Source organism: Mycteria americana, chromosome 1, assembly GCF_035582795.1.
Source record: "Mycteria americana isolate JAX WOST 10 ecotype Jacksonville Zoo and Gardens chromosome 1, USCA_MyAme_1.0, whole genome shotgun sequence".
NCBI classification, from domain to species: domain Eukaryota; kingdom Metazoa; phylum Chordata; class Aves; order Ciconiiformes; family Ciconiidae; genus Mycteria; species Mycteria americana.
This window is the reverse complement of record NC_134365.1, coordinates 50,882,568-50,910,434: the sequence shown is the minus strand read 5'-3', so window position 1 is coordinate 50,910,434 and position 27,867 is coordinate 50,882,568. Positions and strand designations below refer to the sequence as shown.

Below are 27,867 nucleotides of genomic sequence, written 5' to 3'. Positions count from 1 at the left end.
ACTGTTGTAAGGGTGTTTAGAGTAAACTTATCTATAACCAGTCTGAACTGGGTTTACAGGTATAAAAGGAATGTAAATTTGTTGAAATTAGACATATGTGAAAATATGAGGCATCAATATGATCTAGTGCTTTGTGACTTTATATTTCTAAACACTAACTAGACATGGAACAGAAGAAACAACTGGATGTGTTTTAGGTCTGTAGTCAGACCTTCTTTGTAAAAACAGCTGTAGTCAGCTAAGATGTTACCATCCCTCAACTGGCAGGGTCTACCCTTCATCCAGAGATTATCATCCCTCCAAGAACTGATTTGGCAATGAAGTAGATGAGGGATATTCATGAGGTTCATTTTGCAGTGCTTTCTGACTTGGTCTTAGGTGGCTCTTCCTGTCCTGCATTATTTCAGTGATGTTCTTTGGGTAGTCTTTGAACAAAGACTGCTGGATCCTTTGATTCAAGGATACTTCTCAATGTGAAAGCAGGTAGTTACATGTAAGAAGAACATGTTTTATGTGACCAGAACAAGTTCAAGCGGAGAAATTCAAGAGGAGGGTGAACTTCAACCAGTTCATTTCTGAAACTGGTATAGTCTCCTGACTCAGTGAAGCACTTCTGAATATTTTACTCCTATACCCTTTAGAAAGGATTTACTCCTATGCCTGTCTGTGTGCTATGTAACTACTATTTAAAAATTCAAACTAACTTCTGAAACATGAGAGTTGACATGATAGTGATCGCTATTAGCGATCGATGCCCTGTCATTATGTTCAGCATGTATGTTTCTTCTCTTTCACAGCATCACTGTAGACAGTGTGGAAATATCTTTTGTGCCGAGTGCTCAGCAAAGAATGCCTTAACTCCTTCTTCTAAGAAGCCTGTCCGAGTCTGTGATACTTGCTTTAATGACTTGCAAGGATAACTGGCTATCGTGAGTGACAAAGAAATGTTACACTAAAATTTATAATTTCTGTTGATGCACTTTGTTCAGCACTCAGACTACTATTCAGTTTGGACAATGATTGTAACACTTGGCAAAATTTAGTATATTTTAAAATGTTTATTAATACCAAGTAAAACTATTGTATTTTTTGTGAGACATGGGCTTAGATCATCCATAGCTTATTGCCATTTATCCTGGAAAGAGCTTCTATGTCTAGATTAGAAATACCCAGTTATTTGTAAATAAAGTTTAAACAGAGGAGTAACAATGTATTTTTTTATCTTTTATTTTTTTGTTCAAGAGAAACAGCGTTTATGTGATATTGCAGTTTATTCTTGTTTCCTTCAAAGAAAAAGGAAGATGCAAAAACTTGTGAGGATTTTATGTATCAAATGTTGCTGTAAAAGCATAACTAATTGTTGCATTTGCATATCTGATGTTCTTTATAACCCCTTGTGATTTTGTTTTCTTTCTATCTCTCGTTCTTGGACTTTTCTCTTTAAAGTTCAAACTCCACAGTGAGGGTAACAGCTGGACTCGACTCCAACTCAGTTTTATTTGCCCACTTAGAATTTGTTGTAGTATCAGCACCCGAGTCCTTATCCAACTACAGCACTTGGATACTGGAACATCTTTACACATACTGTAATGCATAGTTTGTGTGTGTGTGTGTGTATGTGTGTCTGAGAGAGACTATGTGTGAACAAATGATGAGACAAAGTTTAGCTGGCATTGTATGACTATTACATGATGCATTACAATATTCCATCCCGTATTGATTGATTCACTTTTACATATGCGGTTGATGGATTTTAATATTCCAGAAACCCTTATATGTGGGTTTTAAAAAGCAAACAAACAATACTGGTAGTAGCCTGTAGCTCATCTCTCCCCCTTCCTGTACCCTGGAAGCCCTGAGAGGTCCCTGTGGCTCTAAGGGACACCCAGACGTTCCACGCTAGGTATCCTACTAAGAAAAAGTCTTTTTTGAGATTGCAGTTTATCTGACCTTTTCTTCTGTCCCTTCCCTCAGCTTTTGGTGGAAGAAGCTGGAATCCTGCTACACCTAACAAACCTCAGTTTTCCATTGCTCCATCTGACCCCCATTACCAGGCGGTCTTAAATATTTAAGTTAGTTATATGATTTAGTCTGCTCAGAATGGAGGTGTGAATCTCCTGCTACTGGCTTAGTTACAAGCCAAACAGCTCTAAATAAGAGGCCAATATATATGTCTTTAGATATGTATTCATATGTTCTTTTCTGTACTTGCAGCAGAGGTTTCTTGTAGAGTTCATGTAGGCCCCAAACTTCTTTTTTGTTGTGATTTTATTTACACCTGTTTGTTCTTGCCTGCCTGTCTCTAACTTTTCTTCCCTTTGTATCTGGTATTTCAAAACAATTAGGGTTATTTCTTCTGAGCGGGGGTTATGCCTTCTGATATTTAGGCACACTTTGTCTTAAATACTCTGATAAATTCCCCACACCCCAAGCCCTTCTGTGTCTTACAAAATTTTGCCAACTGTTGAGAGAAAAGGACTGTGTCCTGACTGAATTCCTCTACTTCTTGCCCGAGGTAAGGAATCAAATTCTGTCACAATGGTGGAAACTTTGTCATCGTTAGGCAGGTTTGTTTGCTTCTGTCTATTTGACAGCTCTCTATGTGAATGAAGAAGAGTCTCTTTTATGAAAAATGTCTAGTCCTGATTAACTCTCAAGTGAAAAAACTTCTTAATCCCTCTTCTGGAGAAGTAGTGATCTATATATTTCATATCTCTTCTTAGCTTACCTGTCTAGTTCTACATTTGCGGCCTCAAGGAGTCTTCCTCAAGCAGTTTTTTTTTTAAATTAAATTCTTATTCCCAAAAGCCAGCTGAATTATGTAACTGGTTCTCCTCGCTGTAAAAGGGTTTGGGATACAACCGTGGTTTATGTGAAATACTGACTTGCTTTTCTGGTTCGAACTTGAAAGTTGCTTGCTCAAAAGAAACATTTGCTGCAACAATTCCATTTGAACAGAGCCTCTGGACTTGCTGTTTCTCCTCGCCAGTGTAAGTGTTTGGCATAAGAATCTTTTGAATAGAAAATATGAACAGAATCTCTGCCTCTGGGAATTTTTTTTCTGCTTATTTATTTATTGAGAGAATCCGAAGAGTTTGTTTTCGAGCCTTTCTTTGTCCGACATGTGACTTCAGAAATGTGGGAAAAGTAAAGATGTGACAGTCGTGCTCCAGGCCAGATGCGCTCTGCCCTGTTGTGCAACACACAGAGCCTCGTGCTGCTCTCAGGGTGAAGGACGACCACGTGGAGCAGAAGGGGTTTTGAGAGGGAAGAGAGAAGCTTCCTACGACTGCACAAGGACAAAATGCACGAGACAGAGGAAGATGGAAATCTCTCAGGGGGAGCTAGGAAAATGGTTAAAAGACTCACTTGTGTTCAGGCATTTTGCTTTTGAATGGGAACATGTGAAAGCTGAGGAGAGAGCTCTGCAGTAAAGAGGAAGTGATAGAAGCTCTTGTAGGGTTGTTCTTAATTCAGCCTTTTGGGATGCCTCTGTGTAAAGACAAGCAGAGTCACCTCATTCAGCTGGCTGCTGAAGCAGTGCGGTTGGTTGGCCACAGATCAGACCTCGGTCTGGAGCTCCTCAGCTTCAGGGGCAAAACTTTGATTTCTGAAGGTTGCTTTTTGCTGACCAGTTTATATGACCAACTTTTCAAGGGGATGGAAATGCTTTTCAAATACACATTTGTAGAAAGACGGGTTGTTAAAATCTGGAGGAACAGTGGTGGGGTAGAAGCTTTCATGCTTGAGCTTTGAGTCTGCAGCAATAGGTCAGGATTTCTACAGCTTTTCACTGGAGTAAATTTATGACCCTGTTGCTAAATCTTATGCTCCTTCTGTTGTGCTTATGATTCTTAGTGCTGGTCTGTATTTGTTGACAAGTTGATGGTATAATAGACCCTATAATGCTCTTGGTCTCACTGCCAGGTTGGAAATTGTGCTGAAGCTCAGTAAAATGACCTATGAGATACATAATAAGGGAAACTGGAAGGGTGAAAAGCTTTGTATTTATAAATCTGCTTGCAGAGTCTGACTGTTTTGATGGGCATGTTTCAGTAGGAATGTGGGGTTTTTGTTGCACTGCTTTAAAATATAAATAATAGGAAAACCTAGTAAAAAGCCTGGTAACTTTCACCACACTGAGTTAAAGGATTCCAGATAAAATAGTTTAATGCACTGATTTTTCAGGAACAGAGTGTGTGCAGGAGCGGAGGGAAAAACTTAATAAAATGGCAGAAGAGACTAGAGCCTTGGAACCGGAGGATGCACAATGATGTGTTTTAACAGCCTCTAGCAAGAACCAGATTGCTCGGGTTCCCTGAGGAGAGGCCACTATAGAGCAAAAGATGGAATTAATGGTAAAACCAGTGCTCGAACCAGTACATGTGTAGGATCCTCAAGTTGCCTTTAATTACTATTACCATGGCATCAGGAATGGGACAGTGAAGTCTGGGGTTTGTTCCTGAAACTGTCCCCTCTGCAGGACACTCCATCCACATTGAGAATTGCTGGGGGAGCAGAATATAAGAGACCAGCTGCTACGTGGGCTGAAACAAGCTACGCAGGCAATCGGAAAAGTGTGAAGGATAGTCTTGTTAAGGGTGGGGAAGAGGTTCTTTAGCTTCCTGGAGACTTCACCTCTCTTCCCAGTCAAAGAGCCACAATCCCTTGTGTTGTTGCCTCCAAAGCGCCAAATCCTACTGTTCTAGTCCGGCCTCATGTCAGCAATACATACTTCATACTTCCATCCTGCAAGCCCTCTGGAGGCAGGTAGCGTTGCAGAGGTCAGCGGCAGGCTTTTGATCTTAGCTGGCTGTGCTGCACTGTTATTTATTTCTTTTCCCCACGTATTCCTTCCCTCCAGTAATCCTCCCCTTTCTGCAAAGGTTGAACAAAGAGGATAAAATTAACGAGTCACAGTAGGAAAAGTTGCTGTCTGCAGATGAAGAGACAAAAGGAATTTTCTGCTGCAGGTTCCAACAGAGGCAAGAGGTTTAGAGGGATCTCATTTTTCAGCTGGCTTCACTCTCTGGCACAAGAGTGCGAGGCTCTAGGATAGTGTGGGCTTTTTCCTCTGTTTTTGGAAGGTGTCAGGTAACCAAGTTGCCACGGAGTGTGGAGCGCTAGGTACACAAGAACAATGAATAACTATTTTTGTTGGTTTTGGGACGATAAGGATTATTTATGAATCCTCACTGGAAAAGCTTTCTTAGTGAAGCAAGAAGGCATTTGGGAGCAGAAGCATGAAGTAACCTTGTGTTACATTAGCAAGAACAATTGAGCCTCTCATGCTAGATCTAAAAGAAGTGACATTCCTAAAGAAGGGACCTGGAAAGCTCAAGTACTTTTCTGGATTGTTAAATGTCAGTTAAACGCAAAGTGGGAACAAATGCTTGTTGCAAAACTTAAAACAATTATGACCAGTACTCAGTGGCAGACAGGAAACTGCTGGAGCTTAAGTTCAAACAGAATATAAACTATGCCAAGAAGAATGATATCATGGTTTGAGTATGCTGAAACTGATAAATTACTCAAGAACCACCCGTCCCACTCTCATATTCTTGGAGGACTAGGAAACAACACTGTCATTTGCACTACGCACTTTTTGCTGTCTAACTGAATATAGTCTACAGTAAGTGGAATGGCATAATTTGCATTGCATGTGTTAACTGTAATCAATGGACATAAGGTTTATCTTCAGCTGGACTTTTCACTGTATTACATTTGGCCCCTTGCTATGTAAGGAGAATTGCACTCATAATTCCTTCGTACCAAAAATGCAATCATCATCTGAGAGCACATGTAACAACAAAACCCATGTAGTCACGCACACGTTGTCTTTGTAGAGCTTCATTTTAAGACTATAAAATGAGAAAATGTGAATTTTATGTATTTTCAAGGGTCTTGCTAGTTGTCCTATTCTTAATTTTTGAAGTCTTGACCTCAGCACCCCTTCTAGAATAAGTTTAAAATTATTGTTCAACGACAGCCTCTCCAAAAGCCCTAAGTGGTGTACTTTTCAAAACCAGCAATAATTGCATAGTAAAGTCCCTCCACAGAACTCAGCTTTGGGGGTATTTTGGTTGGTGTTTTTTTTTTTTTTTTTTTTTTTAAGGGGCACTGAATAAAGAGGTTTGCATCTTTAGAGAGAACATTAGGTGCCACTTAAGATCACAATAATGAAGAGGATAGGTACTAGTTAATGTAATAAACTCTGCCTTTTATCTGTAGCTCACCACATACTATGCACTCACTGTGCAGCAGATACAGGAGTATCTGCTCATTTGAAGATTACTGAAGCCCTGCTAACCCTTTTGGATCAACGTTGCTATGAAAGCAGAAGCCTGGTAGGCGTGTTTTCCAATTTTTCCTTCCCCTATTCCTAAACTGAAACAAGTTCATCTGTATTTCCTGCCTTTTTTGGGTAAAGAGGGCTCGGAAAGAGTGTTCTTCGTTATATGTCAACAGGCCAGTGCTGGCAGGTCCAGGCTCCTGCTGTTGGCTTTATGGCAAAGTACTCCACTGTATCACGCTAAAGCTTGATTCCTGGCACAAAAGGGATGTTTGAAAGAATGTCTCGCTGGGTTAGCAAATACCAGAACTTTTTATAGTAATGTGTCCAAAATGCTGCTTGTATAGGATTTGTCACTTTTGTAAGAAAAGAAAAAAAAAAAGGCAAAAAAAAAAATCATAAAACCCCACCATTTGATGCCATTACATAAGATTTAATTTAAACTACCTCTCAGCGTGAAATTCAAATATTAGGTAAGTTTAATAAGGTTTGCTCACTGTCATGTTATGTAAAAGTTATAGTGAATGCCAAAATTGCAAAAGTTTATCACCAAAAAGGAAAAAGTTAAGTCTTCTTTTTTTTTTATGTGTTTGAAAGTATCCAATAGTTTCAAGTCACTGTAAACTCTGTTGTATTCTTTTAAATTCTGTAGTTTCAATCTTGCAAACTCTAGCTGCTGGACAGGAAATAAATCATAACCACAAGCTTTCATAATCACGGTCTGCTAGGTAAAAACAATTTTGTATGCAGCTTTGTCATTTGGCTATAGATAGCCTCATTCACCAAATGTACCATTAATTTTTAGTTTTTTTTTTTTCCTTCAGTACTTGAGATATGAACTTGATGAATGGTATTCTGTAATGGAAGCGTGCCACAAATTACATTGTCTTGTTTGCCTATTTTCTGAATTTTAATGATCTGCTTATTATTGCAGATGTGAATATTGCTCATACAGCTTAATTTCTGTATAATTGTATAAAATATAAATGGAAAAAGTTAAGTTCTTACCCAGTATTTAGAGGTAATGTATTACAATAGCCTTACGTTCCAGTTTTACCTACAGAGTACTGCACTTCTTTTAAACTGGATCATACCATCTTGGTAGGTGTAGATAGATTTTTTGCATGAGTGTGTTTTGGTTTTGTTTCTTTTTAATTGAAGTTCGATTCTCTTAAGTTCTATTTTCAGTGTTTGTGTTTACTACGTGTGACCATGTAGTTGTGCCTTACATTGTGAAAGAATTTAGTCCAGCGTGCACTGTAATTCCTAAACTCTGCGGTTTGGAAGGCGGCTGTGGATTTGGATGAGAAGATGACACCATGCATCAACCAGTTCTGTATAAACTATGATGAAATGTTATTGAAATGTCATTTTTGTTTTCTAACCTGTTAAAGGAATGATTAATGACAATAAAAATAAATAAATTAGACCTTTCTAATAGACCAGTTCTGTCATTCAAAACTACCTTGCCCCATTTCAGACAGCAAAGCTACTTTGAAATGGGGGATATATCATTTTACAAATGAACAGTTGGGAAGCCACACATCTAAGAACAAGCTTTATTTTCCCAGTTTCTTAGACTTGGGGAGCTGCAACAAAATCTTTCACGTTCCTGAGGAGGCAGTGATAATGAGTGGTTTTCAAATCTGTTTTTTCACAGGTTAAATTCAGAGTAGTTTTTCCATTCCCAGTAACTGCACACAGCTGCTTTCTCTCTTGACTATGGCTAATGTCAGGGGATTAGCCAAGGCTAACCTGGTGAGAGCACCCTCCCTCTGTGGTAGTAGCCTGCATGAGTGTTGTGGCAAGCAGTTTGAGGCTGTTCTGTGGGTCTCTTCCTCAGAAAGAGGGAAAAATAAAGTGATTAACTGGAGCACACTTCTGCTATGTGGACCACAGATCTGGGATAGCAGTGAAGTATTGAATGGTTTAATGCAAAAGGAGCACTCAGGTTTGTGAAGCGAACTTGAACTCTAAAGGCTGCAGTGGGTGTAAACAATGCATAATGACAGAGCTGCTGTTAATAAAGTGGTGAAGAACCTCAGGTAAAAAAAAATCCCAGTAAAGGGGGCATCATTGCACTTTTCTTTCTTTTTCTATGTTCTGTAGCATCTCTAGTTTAACTGAATGTACTATGTAATTATGACCTTTTTCAAAGAAACTTAAATAATCTCATTTTAAAAATTAACGGAGAGTCAACACAATATATGCTTTTACTGATCTACCTCCACAAGCGCAATGTTAACGCAAAAAACATCTTGTGATATTACAGTTTAGGAGCTAGAGGGGCATAACTATCGGGAGCTATGGCTACACAATTTTAATTTCGTGAAATGTATTAATACAGTTTGAATGATCTCGGAATAACCCTTCTAGACTTTTCTGGTGAATGAGTTCCCCTCACCAACATAGGTTTTCTCCCTGTCCCGCTTTCTAGGAAATGACCAGCTGTATTAAAGCTTCCCTGGATGGCCAGAGCCTTCCCCTAGCTGAAGCAAAGGAGCATCTAAGAGCGATACACTTATTGCATGGCTCATTTTCCCCCTCCAGTTTATTCCTACATCCTGTGGTCAAAACTCCTCGCTTCGGTCTAGTCAAGTCAGAAATCTGTTCAGAAACTTAAGGCACGCTGGAAGAAATAACTGTGTTATCACCACAGTAGTCTTCCACTGGCTCTGTCAGTGCTGCGCTGATGTTATTAGATTTCAGAGGATTCAGCTGGGAAGCAGAAAGCAGTGCTTTTCTTGGTTTCATGTTGCGTGGTGTAATTGGAGATCGCTGTTTCTATCTGTGACATCCATGTTTTCTGTAACAAGAAAAAATAATTTGTAAACCAAGACAATCTAAAAAAGTTCCAGTAATTCTGATACATAAATACCCAGAGCCTTTAGTTTTATTTAGCCTTTCTTCAGGCCCATGCTCATAATTCCTGCAAGTGAACATGAATTATCCCAGAACCGAGACTCTCCCCATTGCTCAGGCCACTACATGCCGCTGGAGTCTGTGTCTGGGGCCAGGGATTTCCAGTGAAGCTTTCCTTTTTGGTTGGAAGGTAGATTTTTAATGCTCTGTTTGCTTGTAATGGTGAAGTTTGCTGCAGGCTATTTCACCCGTTTTTGTGTAATATTTATTAGTTTAATGCTGTCCCTGCAGTTTGGGCTCCGTGTTCCTCTGATTGAGACAGCCCCAGTGCTATCAGCATCACAAGTTCTGTCCCCCTCCGAGATCTGTCATCTGCTGCCACATGAATTTCAGTTTCTAGCGTCATGCTGACAGCATTCAGCTCTATATCTGCTGTCATCCAGGTATGAGGGCAGGGGGTGATGGCTGGAGAGGTGGATTGAAAATATGTAACTTCCTTCTCTCTGTGCTAGTCCAGATGGTCTGGGTCGCCGAGTTGTCTCTGAATTGCTATGATTAGACATTACAAATTAGTTGGCAGCAATACGAGCTTAAGGTCTGGCTGTGCTTCTCCCACCCCAGGGTTTTTATTTTGCCTGGTCAGGAGCTGCTCTCCCTGCTGTAATGCATGTGGAGACACTGAGCTTTGATGTAAAGAGTAAAAACATCAGAGATGGGGCAGCCTGTTCTACTTCATGCTACGCTGGAATTCATAAATTTTGTTATTGACCCATCTGGTTGTTTCTTGTGTGTGTTTACACCCTGAACAAGCTAAAAACATCACTTTGAAAAGCAGAAAGCTGGAGAGAGAAACTGGATGACCTAGAGGTCTAAGGAGTCCCAGCAGAGGATGTGAGAAGAGTCTGTGTGTGCAAGCCTATGTGCCTGGCAGAGCACAGAGCCCAGCTTTGGCACGGGGCGGTTGCTGCGGCCCCTCTGGAGCTGCTGGTGGAGGAGGGTCCGATGTGCAGGGTGGTGGTGGTGGTTACACAGGGGTTTGCCAGGCAGTAGAGGACCCATAGGAGGCCAGATTTAAACTGTTGAGCTTTTCACGGCTCGAGGAGGAGAGCAGGGGACAGGGGGAAAGAGAACGAAGGGCAGGACGGTGGTTTGGGTGGGATGAGCAACAGCAGCGTACTTCAGGTCTGTGTTTTCATGTGTCTGCTGAGTATTGGGTCTCTGAGGCCGAGGTGGGAGTGGGGCAAGGGATTCAGTGCATCTACGTTCAATGCATTGTGCGCGCTCCCCGTGCAGTCCGTAGAGCGCAGTATGGCAGCGAGAGGCAGGAGGGCAGGGTGACCCTGGGCCCTGCAAGGGAGCTGGGAGCCAAGGCCGGCACTTCACAAAAATCAGGAGATCTAAGATCAGGAGATCTAAGCTCGCAACGTAACAGCCCTCTGCTCGGGACGAGTCAATGGGAATATGACACGTACGTTCATTCAGTTTGCTGTCTCTCTTTTGGTAAGCTTAGCTAGCTCGAGGTCCTGGTCTGATGGTCTTCACCAGTGTCAGTCTTATCCAGATCGTCTTCCTTTCTGCCTTGCAGAATCAGATCAGCTAAACCCACGAGCTCATCTTGGCTAGCAAAGTTTCTTTAAAAAATATATTGATCATGGTGAGATTTGGCTTCTTGGGAGCTGAAATAAGGTAGTTCACTTCATTCAACTGGTGCTGGAGTCTACCTTTCCTAGGGCTCAGAGCACCCAAAGTCAACAAAATGTGGTAATGCCACCACATCCAAGTGAAAAGAACCTTTCACTGCGGCGTTTTCTCCTTTGATAAACTGGACTTGGGAGACAATGAGAAGATGGTAGCCACCTGGTGTGAAGGCAGCATTGGAAGGGAAAGGTAATATTTCAGTAACAGGAGAAGGTAATGACTTCTTGAGTGGATACCAAACCAGAGACTTGGAAATGGAAAGAATTCACTCATTGCTTTTCCCTGAAAAAGTCTATCTACTGTGATTTACTTTTAAGAATTAGTATTAGTGGTAGTCAAATTTCTGGGCATTAGGTACTAGAGAATGAAATTCAACTTACAGGAGAACAAAATACTTCTGTGAAGTGCCTACCGCACTTTGAGATGTTATATACAGCGCTGTTACTAGAAATGTGATGTGGTGTGAAAATGAGGGGTAAATTTATATAACAGTGGAATTAATCATACCATCTGTTCAATCTGAAATTGCAAGATGTGTGTCGTGCATAGATGAGCATGATACAGTTTTCTGATCTGAGTACTACTGCACGTGAGTGGGGTGTGGGGGGCTGTTTTGGCGTTGACTTCTCTGGAGGAGCTGACCATCTTAATTTCTGTGACACAAGAAATGGCATTTTTTTTGTTAGCAATCAGAGATGATGATGTTTTTCAACAAGAGTACGACCTGCTAGCAACCCTGATATAAAATTGGTACATGTTCAACAGCAAAAATTCTGTAACAAACGTGTGAGCCAGAGCACTGGGGTGTTACTTTGGTTTGTTTTGGTTTTGGTCAAATGTCACAACTGGAATAGATTCTTAGCACAGCACGGCCACTTTTAGGCTGAGATCCTCCTTTAGGAAAAGCGTAGTTGTGTAATTAGAAAAGAAAAAAAAAAGAAAAGGTGTGCTACTTACCTTGGCAGTCTCTGTCGGAGCTTGTAGCAAGAAGACTGCTATGCACTGACGATACCTATTTTCATGCTGTATTAGGAAAGCATTTCGCAGGCTGAAGACTGTGGAAAAAATATGCAGAAATGATATAAATTGCCTCGTGCAGCTGTCAGTCCAATTTTATATCACTTTGATTATGATTGAAGAAATGATATATGTAATCATCTTTTCTGATTCTTAATAGGGCAATGCACCCTGATAGGGTTAGTTTTTTGTTGTGCGGGAAGCTTTGTTATTTCAAAAAGTTAATTCTGCTTGCATGTGTTTTATTTTTAATTACTTTATCGTTGTGCAGCTAAGGTGCTTTTGAGTCTAGCTGAGGATCATTAAGAGAAGTTTCCATTCAAAGTGGACTAAATCAGAACTGAAGTTAGAGAAAAACAAATATCAAAAATGAAAGAGAAAGGCCCCGTTTTTATTTCATTTCAAACAGGTCCATACGACGGCTGGTATGGAGGGAGGTGGCTGCACTGGGGCTGATGCGGGTTCGGGCTCTCCCTGGGGCACGTGCATGAGCGGGTGCTGCTGCCCGGGGCGTCCCCGGTCGGCTGCAGGCAGCAACGTCTCGCAGGGCCGGGCGCGTTGCCCGCAGCCCTTCTGTTCCTGCCAAACTTCTGCAGAAGTTTGTCGGTGACTCTGGGTGTGACAGCAGCATCTCCCGAGTCCTGCAGATGACTTTTTGCGCATTATGGGACAGGTTTCCCTGCAAGGGGACAAATCGACACCAACGTCGCGTGTCCGGAGTGAAGGGGTGGCTTAAGTCTGCTACGAAGCAAACCTGGGGCAAGAGGAGGGGAAAGCATCTTCAGGTAGCCAAAATCCCGCGGCAGATGGCAGGCGTGCTTAGGGGGGCTGGTTGTGGCAGGGAGGAGAGCACGGCAACCTGTTATAATGCACTGCATTCACGTGGTGGTGCTTTTTTTAGCTGGAGTTGATGTTGCTGTAAACGAAGCGATGGTGAGCGAGGTGGGGGATTCCTGGGCCTCCCTGCGAGCAGTGGCCCTAAGCGGAGCCCTGCTCCTGAACCCACACAGCCCCAGGAGAGCGCGGAGCTCGAGCTGCCGAGACAAGGCAGCGTTTTTCTGAGTCTACTACAGTTGACATATCTTTTTGATAAACTTGTCTAGCTCGTATAGTTTGCTCTGAAGCCTTGTACTAAGTAGAATATCTTGCTGCTGTGTAATACTTCTTGTCCAAGCATTTCCAAGTGCTCTACGGTCAGACCTCAAAATGTTTCTGGAAGATAAAGTGCCCTATAATCCTAGTTTTATAGAAAAAGAAAGTGGAACACAGACTGGTTAAATTACTGCAGCAAATCAGTTAGCAGCAGGAATTTGTAGCAGCAGAGGGGGTATGTTTCAGAACTCATGCCTTCTGTCTGTCTGTGGTCAATGGGAAATACAACTTTAGAGTTCAAAATATGAATTTTCTGGGCAATGCTCGGCATCAGGCTCTCAGTAATGTTTTCTAAAAGAACTTCTGTGGCTGTAAAGATTACCAGGCTTTGATATAGTGATGTACCAGTGAGTCTGGCCCCTTCAAACTTGGTGTAAAGCATTATTAGTGGAGCAATAGTAAGTAATTGCAGAGTAAATCCAGAGCTTAAAAGGAAGGGCTGTTAAAAGGAAAGCGGTTTCCTAATCAGAAACTATGTTGTTGCTTACGATCTTCAGAGATGGGTTCCTGCTATTACACTTACATGTAAAGTTACATCTCTTTTACAAGGTCCTGGCATTTGCAAATAGTTCTGCTTTTAGGGTAGCTTCCCAGTGTTAGGAGCACACCATTATATCTCTTATCTCTTCACTGATGCATAGCAGGCTTTGGGCTACAATTACCCTGCATAATTATCAGCCTCCTGCCTGCTGCCAAAAGGGTATTTCTATGATATTGCAATATATACTTTTTTTTCTAGTCCTTGTATTGAGGTCCGTTTCTTTCCAAAGTGAGATCAACCGTCATCAAACTAATGGATGCAAAAGTACTTTTCCTGATCAAAAATCAGGGTTTCATTTTTGATTAACTGATGGATCACTACAGGTCACATGCTGCCCTTTCTGAGAACATGCTAACTAATTTTTTACTGCCACCAGTAGTAAAAGTCTCCTTGAGACTGCAAATAAATTGGCAGCATTCCCCAACGTCACACATTCCTGACAATATTTAATCTTCTCTTTTTTTTTTTTTTTTTTCCTGCAAAGGGACATTTTCCATTGACACTGGAAGTTTTGCTTGTTGTTTTACACAAAATGGTGGAAATCTGAACTGCAAGCTCCCTATAGTAATTTTCCTCACTATTTTTACTGTACCGCACTCCAAGGGGTCCTGTATTAGGATGGGGCTTGCAAGGTGTTACAAGACTACAGGTAAGTAACGGAGACTGCCATAGCTACAGCTGTAATAAAGCTGGTAGGAATATATGGGAGAGAAGTCAGGCAATGAGGTCCAGCGTGCAGGGAAGGGCCATAGCCAGTGGCCAGAGCCTGGGCTGGGATGCAGCAGGTAATTTTGTCTATTCTGCTGGTTGCAGCTGGATCATGGGGATAGAAGGACCCTGGTTAGAAACCTCTGAATGTAGGAAACGCTGGCTTGGAAAAAATGCAAAAATCTTATTCCCATCTCCACTATGGCTTTTACGCCCAATCTTGTACGTGCAAACTGGAGGTTGGCTGCACCGCCCTCTCCAGCACCCAGAAGCTGCCGACCTTGCATCTAGCCTGGGCTTCGGCGGGAACGTGGGGCTGCCCTCCCCGCCACCCTGCAGCGCCAGGCGGCCGCTGCGTTTGCTTCATCTCCACGGGGTTGGTAGGGAGACTCGTTAGGCAGACAGATGGTGCCTGGAGCACGTTTAAAAAAAAAAATTCTTCCCTGTGTTCATCCCCTTATCTTTAGTCATTTGCCTTTTATTGCCTACCTTCATTTCCTATCAGCATTGATGCTGAATGCTAATTACTCTGGGTGAATATATTTCAAAGTTATCATAAATTTTACGGGCTCTAGATTTATTTTCCTTATCTACTGATTTCCTGTAGAGCATTCTAGCTCCCTGAGCTAGTCCTCCCTAGTCCTCCTGAGCTAGTCCTCCCAGTCTTTAGATTAGGATGGCTGACAGGTCCTGGAGCCCAGACATTTGCATTTCTCTTATTTCTCTTTGATATAGGAGTCTCCTGGGATCTGGGCAGTGTTAGACGGAGGTGTGTGAGAGCCTGCGTGGGTGGCTCCGACCAAGGGAAGGCCTGATTTTTCATGCCTACTCCTTCACCCAAGCTCTGATTTGATGACTCCAGGGATGTTATTTTGGCAGGGTAAGGCTGGTCACTCTCTGTGGAGGTCAGTCCTCCTCCTGTCCTCACCCAAGGACACAGCAGCAGATGTTATTGGGGCAATTTCCCCTGGTGATGCATTTGGATGTCTGTGAGCAAGGAAGCATTGACGTATGGTGGGTGATTTCCATCGTCTCAATAGCTGGTGGGGAGGTAAGTAGGAGGTAAATCTCCTCTCCAGCCTCCTCAAGAATTGCTGCTGTGCACGTATGGGGACACCCAGGAGAGCAGTGTGCTGGGGTGTTGGGCAGTGAGACAACTGAAAAAATGCTGCAGAATTGAAAATGTACTTGGGAGAGAGGCCCGTGGTTTGACCGAGTGTGTTAGGACAGTTGAGGCAAGGAAACACTTGGTTCGTGAGAAAGAAGTCATGGGAGTCTTGATACCTCCTTTGGGGTGAATGGGTAATATCTGACAGTCGCTGGTGTGTACGTGAAAGTCACTGTTAGAGGCAGGGGGACGTGGGGTGGAATGTCTGTGTTAGCAGGTCATGCCTCGCAGTAAGAGCAGAGCTGTGAAACCGAACAGCGCTGAGGCACCGGCGTTTGCACTCCAGGCAGCTGGGGGTGGTTTGTGGGCAAACAGCATCTTATCCTTACGCTGCCGCGTATGCAATGCATCGAGATGGTATGTATGAAGACGTTCAAATGCACGTGGGCACGTACCTGTAACGTGGACGGGGTCAGTGTTTTTCAGTACCAGTCTGTCTAGTGGGATGGGTTGGTCCAGGACTGTGCAAAACCCACCCTCTCTTATGAAGGACTGCAGCTCAGGAGTGAGGGAAGGACAGACAGGGATTAAGCCGGTGTCTGAGCCCCCGTATTTCTGGGAATAGAAAATGAAGTTGGTTAGCTGGTTGTCTGCCATCTGCTCATGATGAAGTATAGGCACTAAACAGTCCTAAATGATGTGTTTTCTCTTATCAAAGGTACTCAGACAGCTTATTTGCCTAAGGAACCTCACAAAAACTCATTGGTACCTGGAGTTCTGCAAGGTCACATCTTGTACTAAAAAACCACAATAGAAACACAATACAAGTCCACAGGCAGAAAACAGTCAGTCTAAGGTGTTCAGAGGTCTTTTTTTCCCCCTTCCCCCTGCCTCTCCCCCCTTCTTTTAATAGCAGGACTTTTTCTCCGTTCCTTGGAGGTGCGTTTCCCCATCTCCCCTTGCATACTTGCAGAACACACAATTGCTGGGGCTCCAGATGGGTCACAGCCCCTCACAGAAGGTTCATCAACACACGTACATGGGATAACCCTCAAAGAGACTTGCCTGTGGGCACCAGGCCCCTTGAATCCCTGCTCCCTTCATTCCCCCCTGTGCTATGGGACGGTGCTGCTGTTCTGCCATCTCTCACTGCATGCCTTCTCTATCTTCTACAAAGGCAGAACAGGTGCTTCTTTAAAAAAAAACCACAAGTCTTTAAATCAGACACAAACTTCTTGAGATTTAGCACAGGTCTGCTTAGCCTTAATTTACATTATCTTCATAGCCTTAATTTACATAATCTTCATAAACTTTATTAGCTAGATATACTCCTACACTGAAGCTTTAGGAATTTCAGGTCATACAGTGCCTTTTTTTGGTGGCTAAATACAGATATTTATCATCTATAGAACTCTCTCTATAGCATCTTTCATCAATAAAAATTTTCTTAAGAAGAGTTATTATATCTCCATTTTAAACTAGGGGAAATCAAGGCAAAGAGAGGATACATACAACAGGCTGTGTTGGAACTGAGAATAAAGCCAACCTTCCATCTATTTTAGCATTTCCATGTTTTCTCCCCCCCCCCCCCCCCCTTTTTTTTTTTTTTACTTCTTTCCAACAGTTCTGATATCTCTTGGATAAAAATTTCTCAGGTTGCTGGACTGAGTCATAAGGGGAGCAATAGAAAACTTCTTACATTCTTGAAACTTTTCTGAGCCTTAGGAACCCAGCACATCAGAACACCACCAGGAAAATATTATCTTGTAATGTAAATTCTGCCTGTCGTAGTATTCCTGTAACATACTAAGCCTAGAAGCATGGTTTTAAATTAGTGTTATTGTTTGCTATTAGCATAAGGAACTATCACCTGTCCTTCATGCCAATTAGTTATCTTGTATTTTTATTGTTAGATCAATCTTCCAAAATACATTCAAAATATTTACCAAGCTAAAAAAAGTAACAACTGGAACCATGTATATCTCTACCCATTATTACCTTTTTGTTACGTTTAATTTTGGTAATTAATAGGAAATCATCGAATAGGAAGAGGTAGACGTCAAGGAGTCTTGTGCTTTCTGAGGAGGAAAACAAAAAAATCAACTTGATGGTGTGATTATTTTAAGGAATTGCTACTTCTAAGATGAGGCGCATCTATGAATCACTGCATTTTACAAAATGCTTTTAACAGAGAAGCATGGTTTCGAACATAGTACACAACTACTCATCCCCTAGTCTGCACTCTCACATGCAGCGCTTAAAAAATCATATGTCTCTTGATGATTTTGGCTACTAATACTTGTACCTTGTAGCAGCTACCTCGTTATGAAAAAAACAACTACTTGCCTGCCAGGAAAAGTGACCTGGATCACCTGGAGTACCTACAAATACAACAACGAGCATGCTATAAAGCAGCAAATCCTACCTGGTAGACAGTGAACCTTCTGAAAATGGCAGAGATAAAGAAATAGGGAAGTGCTACCTTTTCTGGTACCTGTAAATACTGGTATGCTGCCCTCTTCACGGGCTTTTGCAGTGATGAAATGTTAATTGATAGCATCACCAAAGCCTTTCAAAAACTCCACAAAACAGTGTTGGCTTATCTTTTCTTCCTAGCTTAGAGGTCATGAGAATGTGAGGAATATAACAACAAATGTCTGTGAGAATTCTTCAAAGTCTTTCAGGCTGATCTCCGAGCCATGTTGAAAACTCAGGTATTATTATAATAAATAACAGGGAGCAATTTAACAAAAGCAAGAGTGAATTTTTTTAAGCAACTTCCTGCAGGAAACCTGGACTCTCTACTGGATTTGCAGAGTTTCATCCTTTGACCTCTTCCTTGTTTATGGCTCCTTCTATCCCTTTCCATAAATCTTTCTTTCATTTCCCTTTTTGGTCCCAACTTGCTGTCCTATTTCACTTCCAGAATTACCTCCTTTCTCTGCTGCAGACTTTATAATCTGTCCTCTGGTTACTCTGTACCAATAGGGCATCTCCGGGCGTGAAAAGTAGGCATGAAATGCCCAGCTACTCTTCACAGCAAATGGGGTTGGTCAGAGCTATTGCTCCCAGGCAATCTTGCAGGATCCTAAAATACTTTCTTGGGTGTTTGGTTCTGAAAGGTTTGGCTTGAAAACTTCTTGTATCATTAATGTCGCACAAGGCAACATCAGTAACTACTGAAAATTAAAATTCTAACTAGGTCATGGATCAGCCAGCTGTACGGAGGATAAAGAAACTACCAAGAGGACCTTCTTACGTGGCACTGGAGATTCAGAAGACTACAAACAAGCAAGTTAATGTGTATTAGACATCTTATAAAAACTACCCTTCTGTAAGTTTCTGTGAAGTCAAAAACTTCATAGAGGGTTCTCCACAGCATCTCTTGTACAGCAGTAGGCTTTTGTGGGTGTTACACAGGAAAGAATTATTTGTTGTAAACGCTGTCTACTGCTGTGGACAAACTTTTCTGTTTCTTTGATTTATACTGTGTTCACAGAGTCATTGAATGGCATCGGTTGGAAGGAACCTCTGGAGGTCTCTGGTCCAACCCACTGCTCCAAGCAGCCCAAGCTAGAGCAGATTGTTCAGTCAAGTTTTGAGTATGTCCAAGAAAGGAGACTCTGCAACCTCTCTGGTCCCCTGTACCAGTATTTGACCACCCTAACTGTTAACAAGTTTCTCCAGTTATCTAATGGGGGAATGCCCCATGCTGCAACTTGCGTTGTTATGTCTCATCCTTTCTCTGTGCAACTCCAAGATGCCTTTAGCTCCATCTGCCTTAAACCAGCCATTAGGCAGCTGAAGACAACAGTCATGTCTTCCCTGACCCTTCTCTTCCTACATCTGAACAAAGCCACTTCTCTCGGCTGCTCCTATTCCTAATTACAGGATTACAAAAAAGCCATGCAACGGTGGTCTCAGTGATCTCAGTTGCATTCAAACAAGCACAGCTTACCTTAACACCAAATTTGTGTGAGTCTATTCAGAGTCGTGACTTTAGGACATGCTTCTTTCAGTTGTGCGGCGTTATATTTGCCTTGTGATTTCATTTTTGTCTTGAAAGATATTTCATTCAGACAAATGGCTAAATGCCAGGCATTTTTATATTGCAGATTGAAGGCAGCTGGCTGTCTTGGTGGGTAAGAGTTATGCTCATACCTCCTTCTCCATTTTCTAATTACGTATTGCAGAAAGAAATGTGGACACTGGATGGCCACCCTTACCTCCTGCATCGGGAGCTCATGTCTCATCAAGAGAGCAACAAGTGCAGGGGAAAGCATTGGCAGGAGAGGACTCAGTGGCTTGCTTTCTCCTCTGCCCCCCTAAACGTCAGCAACGACCTTTTCTTCTGCTCTCCATGTCCCTGATGTTGTGCCTTCCTCTCTGCTACTATAATTCTCCTCACATGGGAAGGAAAACAAAAACCACTGAAAAATGGACTGTGCCCCTTTGCTGCTCCCTTTATAACAGTAATAATGGTGGTGGGAGACAGAAAGTGTTGGGTGCTTATTCTCTTCACCTCTGCTCCTGAGGAGGTGGTGAAGGAAGGGTAAGACATGGGCTACGCTGAGTTCTGTCAAACCATTGCTACAGCCCTGCAGCCACCGTGGCAAGCAGCTTCCAGCGTCCTTTCAGATGATGGTCTTCTCCAAACTGCCCAGGCTCTGCTTCCTGCTCGTGCAAGGAGGAAATCCTCCTCTCCCGCGCAGGCAGAGGTTCTGCAGCAGCTCCCCAGCAAGCAACCTGTGTGCCTTGCTACAAAATGGTGCCTGTGTGTCTGGAGACGCGAGTTTCTGCTCTGCCAGGGTGACAGACAGCTGCAAGCAGCGTTGTAGAAATCAACATTCTTGCGTGGGACCACTGTGCTACCTGTGGAATTAATGGCATGTGGTGTGAGTGCTCTGTTCATGAAAGGGAAGCCAGCTGGCAGGATAACACCTTCGTGTTCCAAGTTACTCATGAAAACAGCAGTCTTAGCAGAGATGAAGTATGAAATAAAAATAGGAAAAAACTCTGGACTTTTCAGTAATTGTCAATGAAACACATAGTGGATATGGTGCCAGAGAGGTGAGGTCTGTTGACATTGGTCCCCAGGTACGTGGGAGACCTTGTATAGGACAGTCTAAACCTCCTGTTTTCCTACTGCCATGTTCTTGAACATGAGAGTAAAACTCTCCCTTTGAGTGGCAGGCATTGGCCCGTCAAGCTGATTTCTTCAGCACCTGGCAGACTGAATATCCAGATGTGACAGTAAACAATCATGCAGATTACTCATCCTTTTGGCGGTTTGGCTGTTTCTCAGTCTCTCTCTCTGACAAGCTGTACATTTGCTTTTTCTTTCCTGCACCTGCCCAAATACTGTTGCAGGGGTTCATTCTAGACCTGCCATAATAAAAGATGATTCTGTTAAGCTAACTCCTGATACCAGGACATTTAGGGACATTACCTGCTAGTGTTAGCCTCCCTTCATGAAGAAGTCGTCTGTTTGCTGAAGACAAAATGTTTTCACTGCTGTTTTCTCTTAAGCTTTGCTTCAAACACTTGACCCAAAAAAGAGAGAGAGAGAGAATGGAAAATCTCGCATAAATGGCGATGAACTGGGAGGCAACCAGCAGCTAAACAAACTGAGCACATGTGTGCTCTTATCTCAGGCTAAATAGAATCATAGAATCATAGAATCATAGAATCATAGAATGCTTTGGATTGGAAGGGACCTTTACAGGCCATGTAGTCCAACCCCCCTGCAAGAGCAGGGACATCTTCAACTAGAGCAGGTTGCTCAGAGCCCCGTCCAACCTGACCTTGAATGTTTCCAGGGGTGGGGCCTCCACTACCTCTCTGGGCAACCTGTTCCAGTGCCTCACCACCCTCATCGTAAAAATGTCTTTCTTAAATCCAGTCTAAATCTGCCCTCCCTTAGTTTAAAACCATTGCTCCAAATACATCACACAGCTAATAACTGAGCATGGCTGCGTTTCTTCAGCAGGGCTATTGCTTAAATGTGTTTACGCTTTTGAAATGTTAAGCTGGGTTTTTCTTTTCCAGAGTGAGTTTAATGGGTTTTGCAGCCCTGCATGTGAACAGACATAATCCTTGAGGTGAGACCCACTTGACAATGTTACCATAATGCTGCTTAAGTCTGTCTGTATGGGTAAGGGGGTAACCACAGCAGAAGGGTGCACATCTTCCCAGGTATGCTGTGTAATTTTTTGTAATGCTATTTAAATGTAAACAGAAATTTCTTTGGCTCAGCTTGAGGAGTGAAAGAGCTGAGCTTGAGGAGTGAAAGAGCCGAGTAGATAATTTCTACTTCGTATCCTTATAAAAAGGTAGTAATACACCTATCCTGTTTCATTCTGCCCCCTAAAAGCAAACACTGGAGAGTTCTCCTGGATCATACGATCGTAGTGTCTTGGACGCTAGCTGAGAGCAGCCCGTGCTGCCATCCACGGCACTGTGCACAGCCTGCGTGTTCAGCTACAGTGTTTGCAGTGCTCAGGCTGCAGCTGCTCCTGTTAGAGCAAAGCCGTCCCCAGTAACTAGAATATAGACAACCAGCCAACTTTAGACCACGCTGTAAAGACAGGTAGGAAACGAAACCTTCCTCAAGGAAAAATGCCCTTTAAAAAACTGCTTACCTCTGGGACAAAGAATCTCTTGTCACGATCCCAGACCTGAGGCCAAATTATGACCTCTTGCAGCTGCCTGGACTTCTGAAAGTTGTCCAACCACTTGACTTTACCTTCCAGATCCCCTGAAATGTGTGAAACATCGGTTACTGCCAAGGCTGGCAAAACCAGTCCTGTTTCTAGAAGATGCTGAATACTGATTTTCTCCAGTGGAAGCCAAAGCACCTCACATGTGAAGCCCCAGATGAACTCTTGGCCTTGTTGTAAAAAATGTCTAAACTCTTATGTCAGCAGAGCCAGAATTTCAAACCATGCATTCAAACATGCTTAAATTCACTGCTAAATGAAAAGGCTGTGTTTACTAATCTGACTGGGGAACAGGGAGAATCATATAAAACTCAATCAAATTGTAATCTTAAAAAGTTCTTTAAAAAAAAAAAAAATCCTGCCTTTCCAAACTGTCTGGGGTAGTGAGAGAAAAATTATTTTCATTATATATAACCCAATCAAAACACTGTTGAAATTAATGAGAATTAATTTCAGGGGAAGTGGTGCCAGAAGTGACTGAATTATTTAACTGGGATGAGGGTGCCTCAGAATGTGAAAAATGGGGACTAAGTCTTTGCTGATTCAGGGCCATTATGGGGAAAACTTTAATGGACCTGCAACTTAAATTCCAAGTTTTTGTGTTGAGTGATATTGCAAATAATGGTTTCAGACACACACACACACGCATATACACCAGAAGGGCAATGCTGGGACTGCAACTGTTCCTTATGTCACTGATTCGCTGATCAAAAAATGAAGGCAGATCTTTGTCAGGTGTCCGTGAATAAAGAGGGGTCACTCCTCTAGCTTTGGTTTCCTTGGCCCAGAGGTATCTAAACTCTGGAAGGACCTATTTCTTTGCCAGTAATATTCCCCAGATATCCCATGATCTTTCGGGGCCATACCTAAAACTGCTGTCCTCCCAGCAGAAGTCCCCAGAGTAGCGACAAAACCATCTTATTTTCCTATGATGGGACCCGTTCTGTGCTGAAAAGTGTGCTCCTTGTGTGGCCATTAGGCTAGACTCCTCATAAGACTTGGCAAGAAGAGAAAGAACCCGAGTCTCTCTTTTAGGTGGTAACTCTGTCATTGGAGTTTTTATCCAAGAAGAAGGAGCCCCAGATTTACCTCTCTCTAGAAGACATGAGCTCTCTCTCTGCCTCATGTCCCAAGGAGATGTTCGAGCCTTCAGCCTCCAGGATGGGGAGAAGGATGGCAGCAGAAGGATGGCAGCCACCATGCCGGGTGGCCCAAGGCCCTGGTGTGCTGCTGGTGGGGATGCAGCGCTGCCTGGCACTCTCCCTGCCAAGACTGGCAGGACAAGTGTTTTGCTGATGCACTGTCTTGTCTTTGGTTTCAGTGGGGGCTGCATGAGGCCTTTGGGGAATAAACCTGTCTGCTGATGTACTATATGACCATAAGACACTTAGAGATGCATTTATAGCTTCCTGAACAAGACCGAATTAATAAATTATTTAGAATTAATAAATTTTTTGCTTAAAACAAAATGCAGGAAAAAAAAAATATTCCTGGACCAACCCCTTCTTTTTCCACAATAGCTAGAGAAAATCTGTAGCTGAGATAGCTCTTCAGCTACTTTACACGGTAGGACCCTGTCATTTAGTGAAAGGTCACTGACATAATATTCCCCTTGTGAGTGCAATTTTATCCTATTAAGGATTAGCCCCAACAAATCCTCCCTAGACATAAATCCAACTCAAAGACTTCTTTGTTTGAGATCTGTCTTGATTTGTTCCAATTTGTGATCTGCTCTTAATTGTTTGCATGTCATTGCAGATGATTCTGACCAAATACAAGTGACTCACTGATTTGGGAGTCCTGTGACCTTGCTCAGAGAGGCTTTGACAGCACAAGGGTGGCACCGATCATTTCCTACAGAATGAGGAAGGGCTCAGGACTGTAGAAAGGCATGCACATCCTCATTGCATCTCTGCGGGGAGACCAGACCCATTCACACTCAAAGGACATGCACAAAAAGGCCACATAACTTGCTAATTGTTAATTGCACACTTGACTTTTAACCTTAGCTACTTACGTATGGACTTTTCCACCTTCTCTTTAAGTGCCCAGATAAAGCCTTTCTCTGTTTGGTCAGTGGTCCTCTTCCAGATGTTGTTAAGGAGGAGGGGATAGCGCGTCAGGCGATGCAAAGGAGCGACCAGCAGCTCCGGCAGATGCAGCCTCTTGCACTGTTCGTTTTGTTCACACCACTGCTGAAGACAAGGAAAACCTGCCTTAGGCCTCAGCTTGCTCCCTGGCAGGGAGGTCGCAAACAGTTTTCTGCATCATCAGCTGACTGTAATGAGACAGGGACTAATTAAAGACGAACTTCTCACACAGTCAGAGCAAGGGCAGCGTAAAGGCTCTCTACAGGGGGAATCGCATCGCTCCTCCAGATTCACTTTCTGCATTGCTGCTTCCCCTTTCAGATGCTGTGGCCATGCTAGCAGATCAAGCAGTGCTCGTATTTGCCTGCCATTTTAATTTCATCAGGAAAACCTCAGTTACGTTTGAGGGCCACCTTATGTTTTCGGGTCAGCTGCTACTTCCCACTGGGGAATGTTTTCCTAGGCATGAGTGTATGAAATCCTTGTCAGGGAGCAAGCGATGTGAAACTCCCAGGCCCTAAAAGCTGCAGAGTTTGGCTGCTGCAAGAGGTGTCCTCCCAGTTTTGGGCTGCCTGTGAGAAAAGACCGCTTCTTCAGGTTTCTCTTTCTAAGCCTGTAATGTTGAAGATCACTCTTAAGTATTTGCAGGACACACTGGTCTGCTAATGATAAGTCAGAAAGAGCAGAGCCCTCTCCCCGGGAGCCCCACCGCTGCGCTGGCTGGAGTCCTGGCTTCAGCCAGGTGCGGTGTCGGCAAAGACAGAACCTGCTCTAGTGCCGTAACTTTACAAAGACATCGCTGATAGCTCTTTCCAGCCTTAGAGGGAGGTAAACGCTCACTTACTGGTAGTGTTTTGATACCAAGCTCTACATTTGCTTTGTCTATGGGTAAGCAAAACCTGTCAGAGGAGCTAAAACACTGCCATTGCAGAGGGGTTGCTTGCTGTTCTGGCCAGGATGTTGCTTCTTCCCTGCGGGCACACGGGTCAGCGAATACCCGTGAGCGAGGAAAGCAGCCCGGCTTTCTTGCCAGGGCTCAGCCAAAACCCACCCCGCTCTCTCATCGCGAGCTCCCAAGACACATGAAAGCGCTGACGTGCTCCTGGATTTCTGTTCCCCTTATTTAGGCTTGTATCATATACCCCTTTCCTTAAGCAGAAGGAAGCCATCATATCTTCTCCAGTTTTGAGGTTTGTGTATGTCACTGCTGATGTGGCATAGCACAGGGGCTGGGGGCTGTTTTGTACTCAGGGAATGTGAGCCCTGTCATCTGCTAAAGCACATAATACCCTACATACTGTGTTCCCACCCAACATCTAAACCAAGCTGATATGCAGGACATGTATCAAAGTAAAACACACGAGAGAGATTTTACAACGTGGCTTGATTTTTGTTTCTTTTTTTCTGTAACCGTTTCACTTTGTTAAGGTGGAAGTCACCAAGTCAAGGAATTATGTGTGAAACATCTTAGTGATAGAGGCTGGCAGTACGTATTTTCTGCCTGCAAAAATGCAGCCAGTTGTTGTTCCCTTTTGGCTTCCCCCTCTTGCCTGTTCTAAATTACAAGTATGGACTTTCACATGTGCAGGGGAACATACACTCAGAAGGGTGACTTCATATCTATGATACCCTCTGCAGTTCAAAAAAATTTGTGTAAAATGCTGTCTATACAGTTTTGCTTCCAATGAACTTTCCTAGTCTGCTATTAATAAAATCCTGTCATAAGGCAGGAAGGCTGAAGACGAAGACGACGACGACAATGACGACGATGACGACACCACCACCACCACCACCACCACCACCATCATCACTTTACTTTCAGGTAGATGCCAAAATCTTCTCTCTGTCTCAGGTTTTCCAAGTAGAAGACAGCGGAGGTATAATTAAGGCAATAAATCTGGTGTGTCTGGCAGAGGTCACCCTGGAAAAACTGCAGAAAAGACTTGGAAACTTATCAAGAAAGAAAAATGTCATGACAAAGGGAGGAACAACAGTTTTGGTTCGGTACTATGCATTTTACTTGAGATTTCCCATACCTAGGAAAATAGGGGAAGAGGGAAAGGGGAAGTTAAAAAAGTAAAGGGCAAGTTAAAAAGCGGTAAAAGTGGTAAAGTAGTAAAAAAACCACAACAGTGCTCAAGCAATGCATGAGAGCACAGTTCTAACAGCTCTGCAGAGGCGTGAAGCATTCTTAGACTTTGTTCTCCTTAGAAAAAAATGATGTGAAAGTAATGTAGAAGCTGAAGATAAAAGCCACTATCTATGCAACAGCTTTGCATGGCCTCATATGGCATGTCACTTTATATCTGAGTGTGTTAGGTAGCTCTTAGAAATGTTGAACATCATCTGTGATAAAACTCAGTTTTATCAGGGATTTTGTCTGTCTCACACTAACATTATCGACAAGAATGCCTGAAGTCAGAGGTAATGGTGGTGGGAAGCCAAGCTCTAGCCTCCCTTTCCCTTTTTAAAATCCTAACCCTGAGGTAGGGTCTGTTTTAGTACTTTCCCAGGAGTTTTGTAATGGCCTCTACTGCTAGGGAAAGTTCAGGTCCATGAATCGATTTTCTGTCTGTATTAATATTTTCACCTTTTCAGTCATTTGGACGTTGTGCAGGAAACAGAGCCCCTGGAGACTGCTGTTTGGACAACTGCCTCGTTTACCATGCACACTGCCCGGAACGGTTGCAGGGCAGCGCTTGGCAGAGGCAGGACAGCTCTGTCTGTGCCTCTCTCCTGCTCAGCAGACACAGGCCAAAGTGCAAGAGGTATTTCAGCCCATTGGGCTCTTAATTAAGCATTTAAATACACTTGTGGGTCTGGTCCACAGAGTAAAGGAAGGATCTATGCGATGGAGTGGAAGGAGGCGGGGTACATCCGGCGATGGGGCTGGGGTCTGGTCTCAGGGAAACATCTTCCCTAGAGTGAGAAGCTCGCCTCTGCCGGTGGCAAAGTCTCCTCAAGGTCTGGGCTACTGTTCCCCAGGAAAAGAAAATCTTTCCCCACTTTGTTCCACAGACAGAGCACCTTTCCACGACCACCTCAAACATGCCAATGAATAAAAACATCCTACTGACAGGAGGTGCTTGAGGTTGAGACCAAACTGCCTGTGACAGATGGCATGTCCTTGACTGACTTGATTGCTCTAAAGCACCTGCATGCTATGATAAATGGTCTGCTGCAAGGACCTGCTGATATTAAGCAAGAATACTTCTAATTATGTTACCTTTCTGAGTATGGAGCTGAAATCCATAGGAGAGTCTGACTTGCTGACACGCTCCTTCACACTTTCAAAAAAAGTTTTCAGAAAACGGAGACTTAGCTAAGTAAGGGAAAATAAAAGAGAAATTAGCATCAGCGATCTACTGAAGTTAAGTTTAAAACAACTTTGTTTCCTATCCCTGGTCTCTTCAAAGGCTCCAAGCCTAATGGGGTGACTACACTTATCTCCCCAACATTGCCAGAATTAGCTTCAGAATTACGCCTGGAATGCTTTAATTGGTCAGAAGCTAAAACAAATCTATACAAATACCCACTTACGTTGTGATAATGCCATATGACAAAAGCTTTGAAACAAGATTAGTTATTCCATTTTAAATTATTTTAGGGTAGCAGCTGTATTTTACATGAATTGACATGAAAAATTACAATGGATGAATGGTATCTACAGGAAAACACTG

General features: G+C 43.0%; 2 protein-coding genes across 6 annotated transcripts in view; one reads left to right on the top strand and one right to left on the bottom strand.

Moving 5' to 3' along the window:
* EEA1 (early endosome antigen 1) overlaps positions 1 to 7,695 on the top strand; it is a 78,634-nt gene extending 70,939 nt beyond the window's left edge. For 3 of the 5 annotated variants that reach the window (XM_075496974.1, XM_075496983.1, XM_075496992.1), the window contains one exon: positions 798 to 7,694. In XM_075496974.1, coding sequence (XP_075353089.1) covers positions 798 to 920 — 123 coding nt within the window. In that variant the 3' untranslated portion in view covers positions 921 to 7,694. Of the gene's footprint in view, positions 1 to 797 lie in introns of all 5 variants that reach the window. The other 2 variants (XM_075496965.1, XM_075496958.1) reach the window with 1 other exon arrangement.
* A 1,295-nt stretch (positions 7,696 to 8,990) lies between these two features.
* The window catches only part of PLEKHG7 (pleckstrin homology and RhoGEF domain containing G7), a 35,123-nt gene continuing 16,246 nt past the window's right edge, over positions 8,991 to 27,867 (bottom strand). The window contains exons 8-16 of the mRNA XM_075515526.1: positions 27,414 to 27,509; positions 26,004 to 26,117; positions 24,115 to 24,289; positions 22,020 to 22,135; positions 20,828 to 20,921; positions 17,377 to 17,456; positions 15,834 to 15,993; positions 11,810 to 11,907; positions 8,991 to 9,098 (exon numbers count right to left, since the gene is read on the bottom strand). Coding sequence (XP_075371641.1) covers positions 8,991 to 9,098; positions 11,810 to 11,907; positions 15,834 to 15,993; positions 17,377 to 17,456; positions 20,828 to 20,921; positions 22,020 to 22,135; positions 24,115 to 24,289; positions 26,004 to 26,117; positions 27,414 to 27,509 — 1,041 coding nt within the window. The remainder of the gene's footprint in view (positions 9,099 to 11,809; positions 11,908 to 15,833; positions 15,994 to 17,376; positions 17,457 to 20,827; positions 20,922 to 22,019; positions 22,136 to 24,114; positions 24,290 to 26,003; positions 26,118 to 27,413; positions 27,510 to 27,867) is intronic.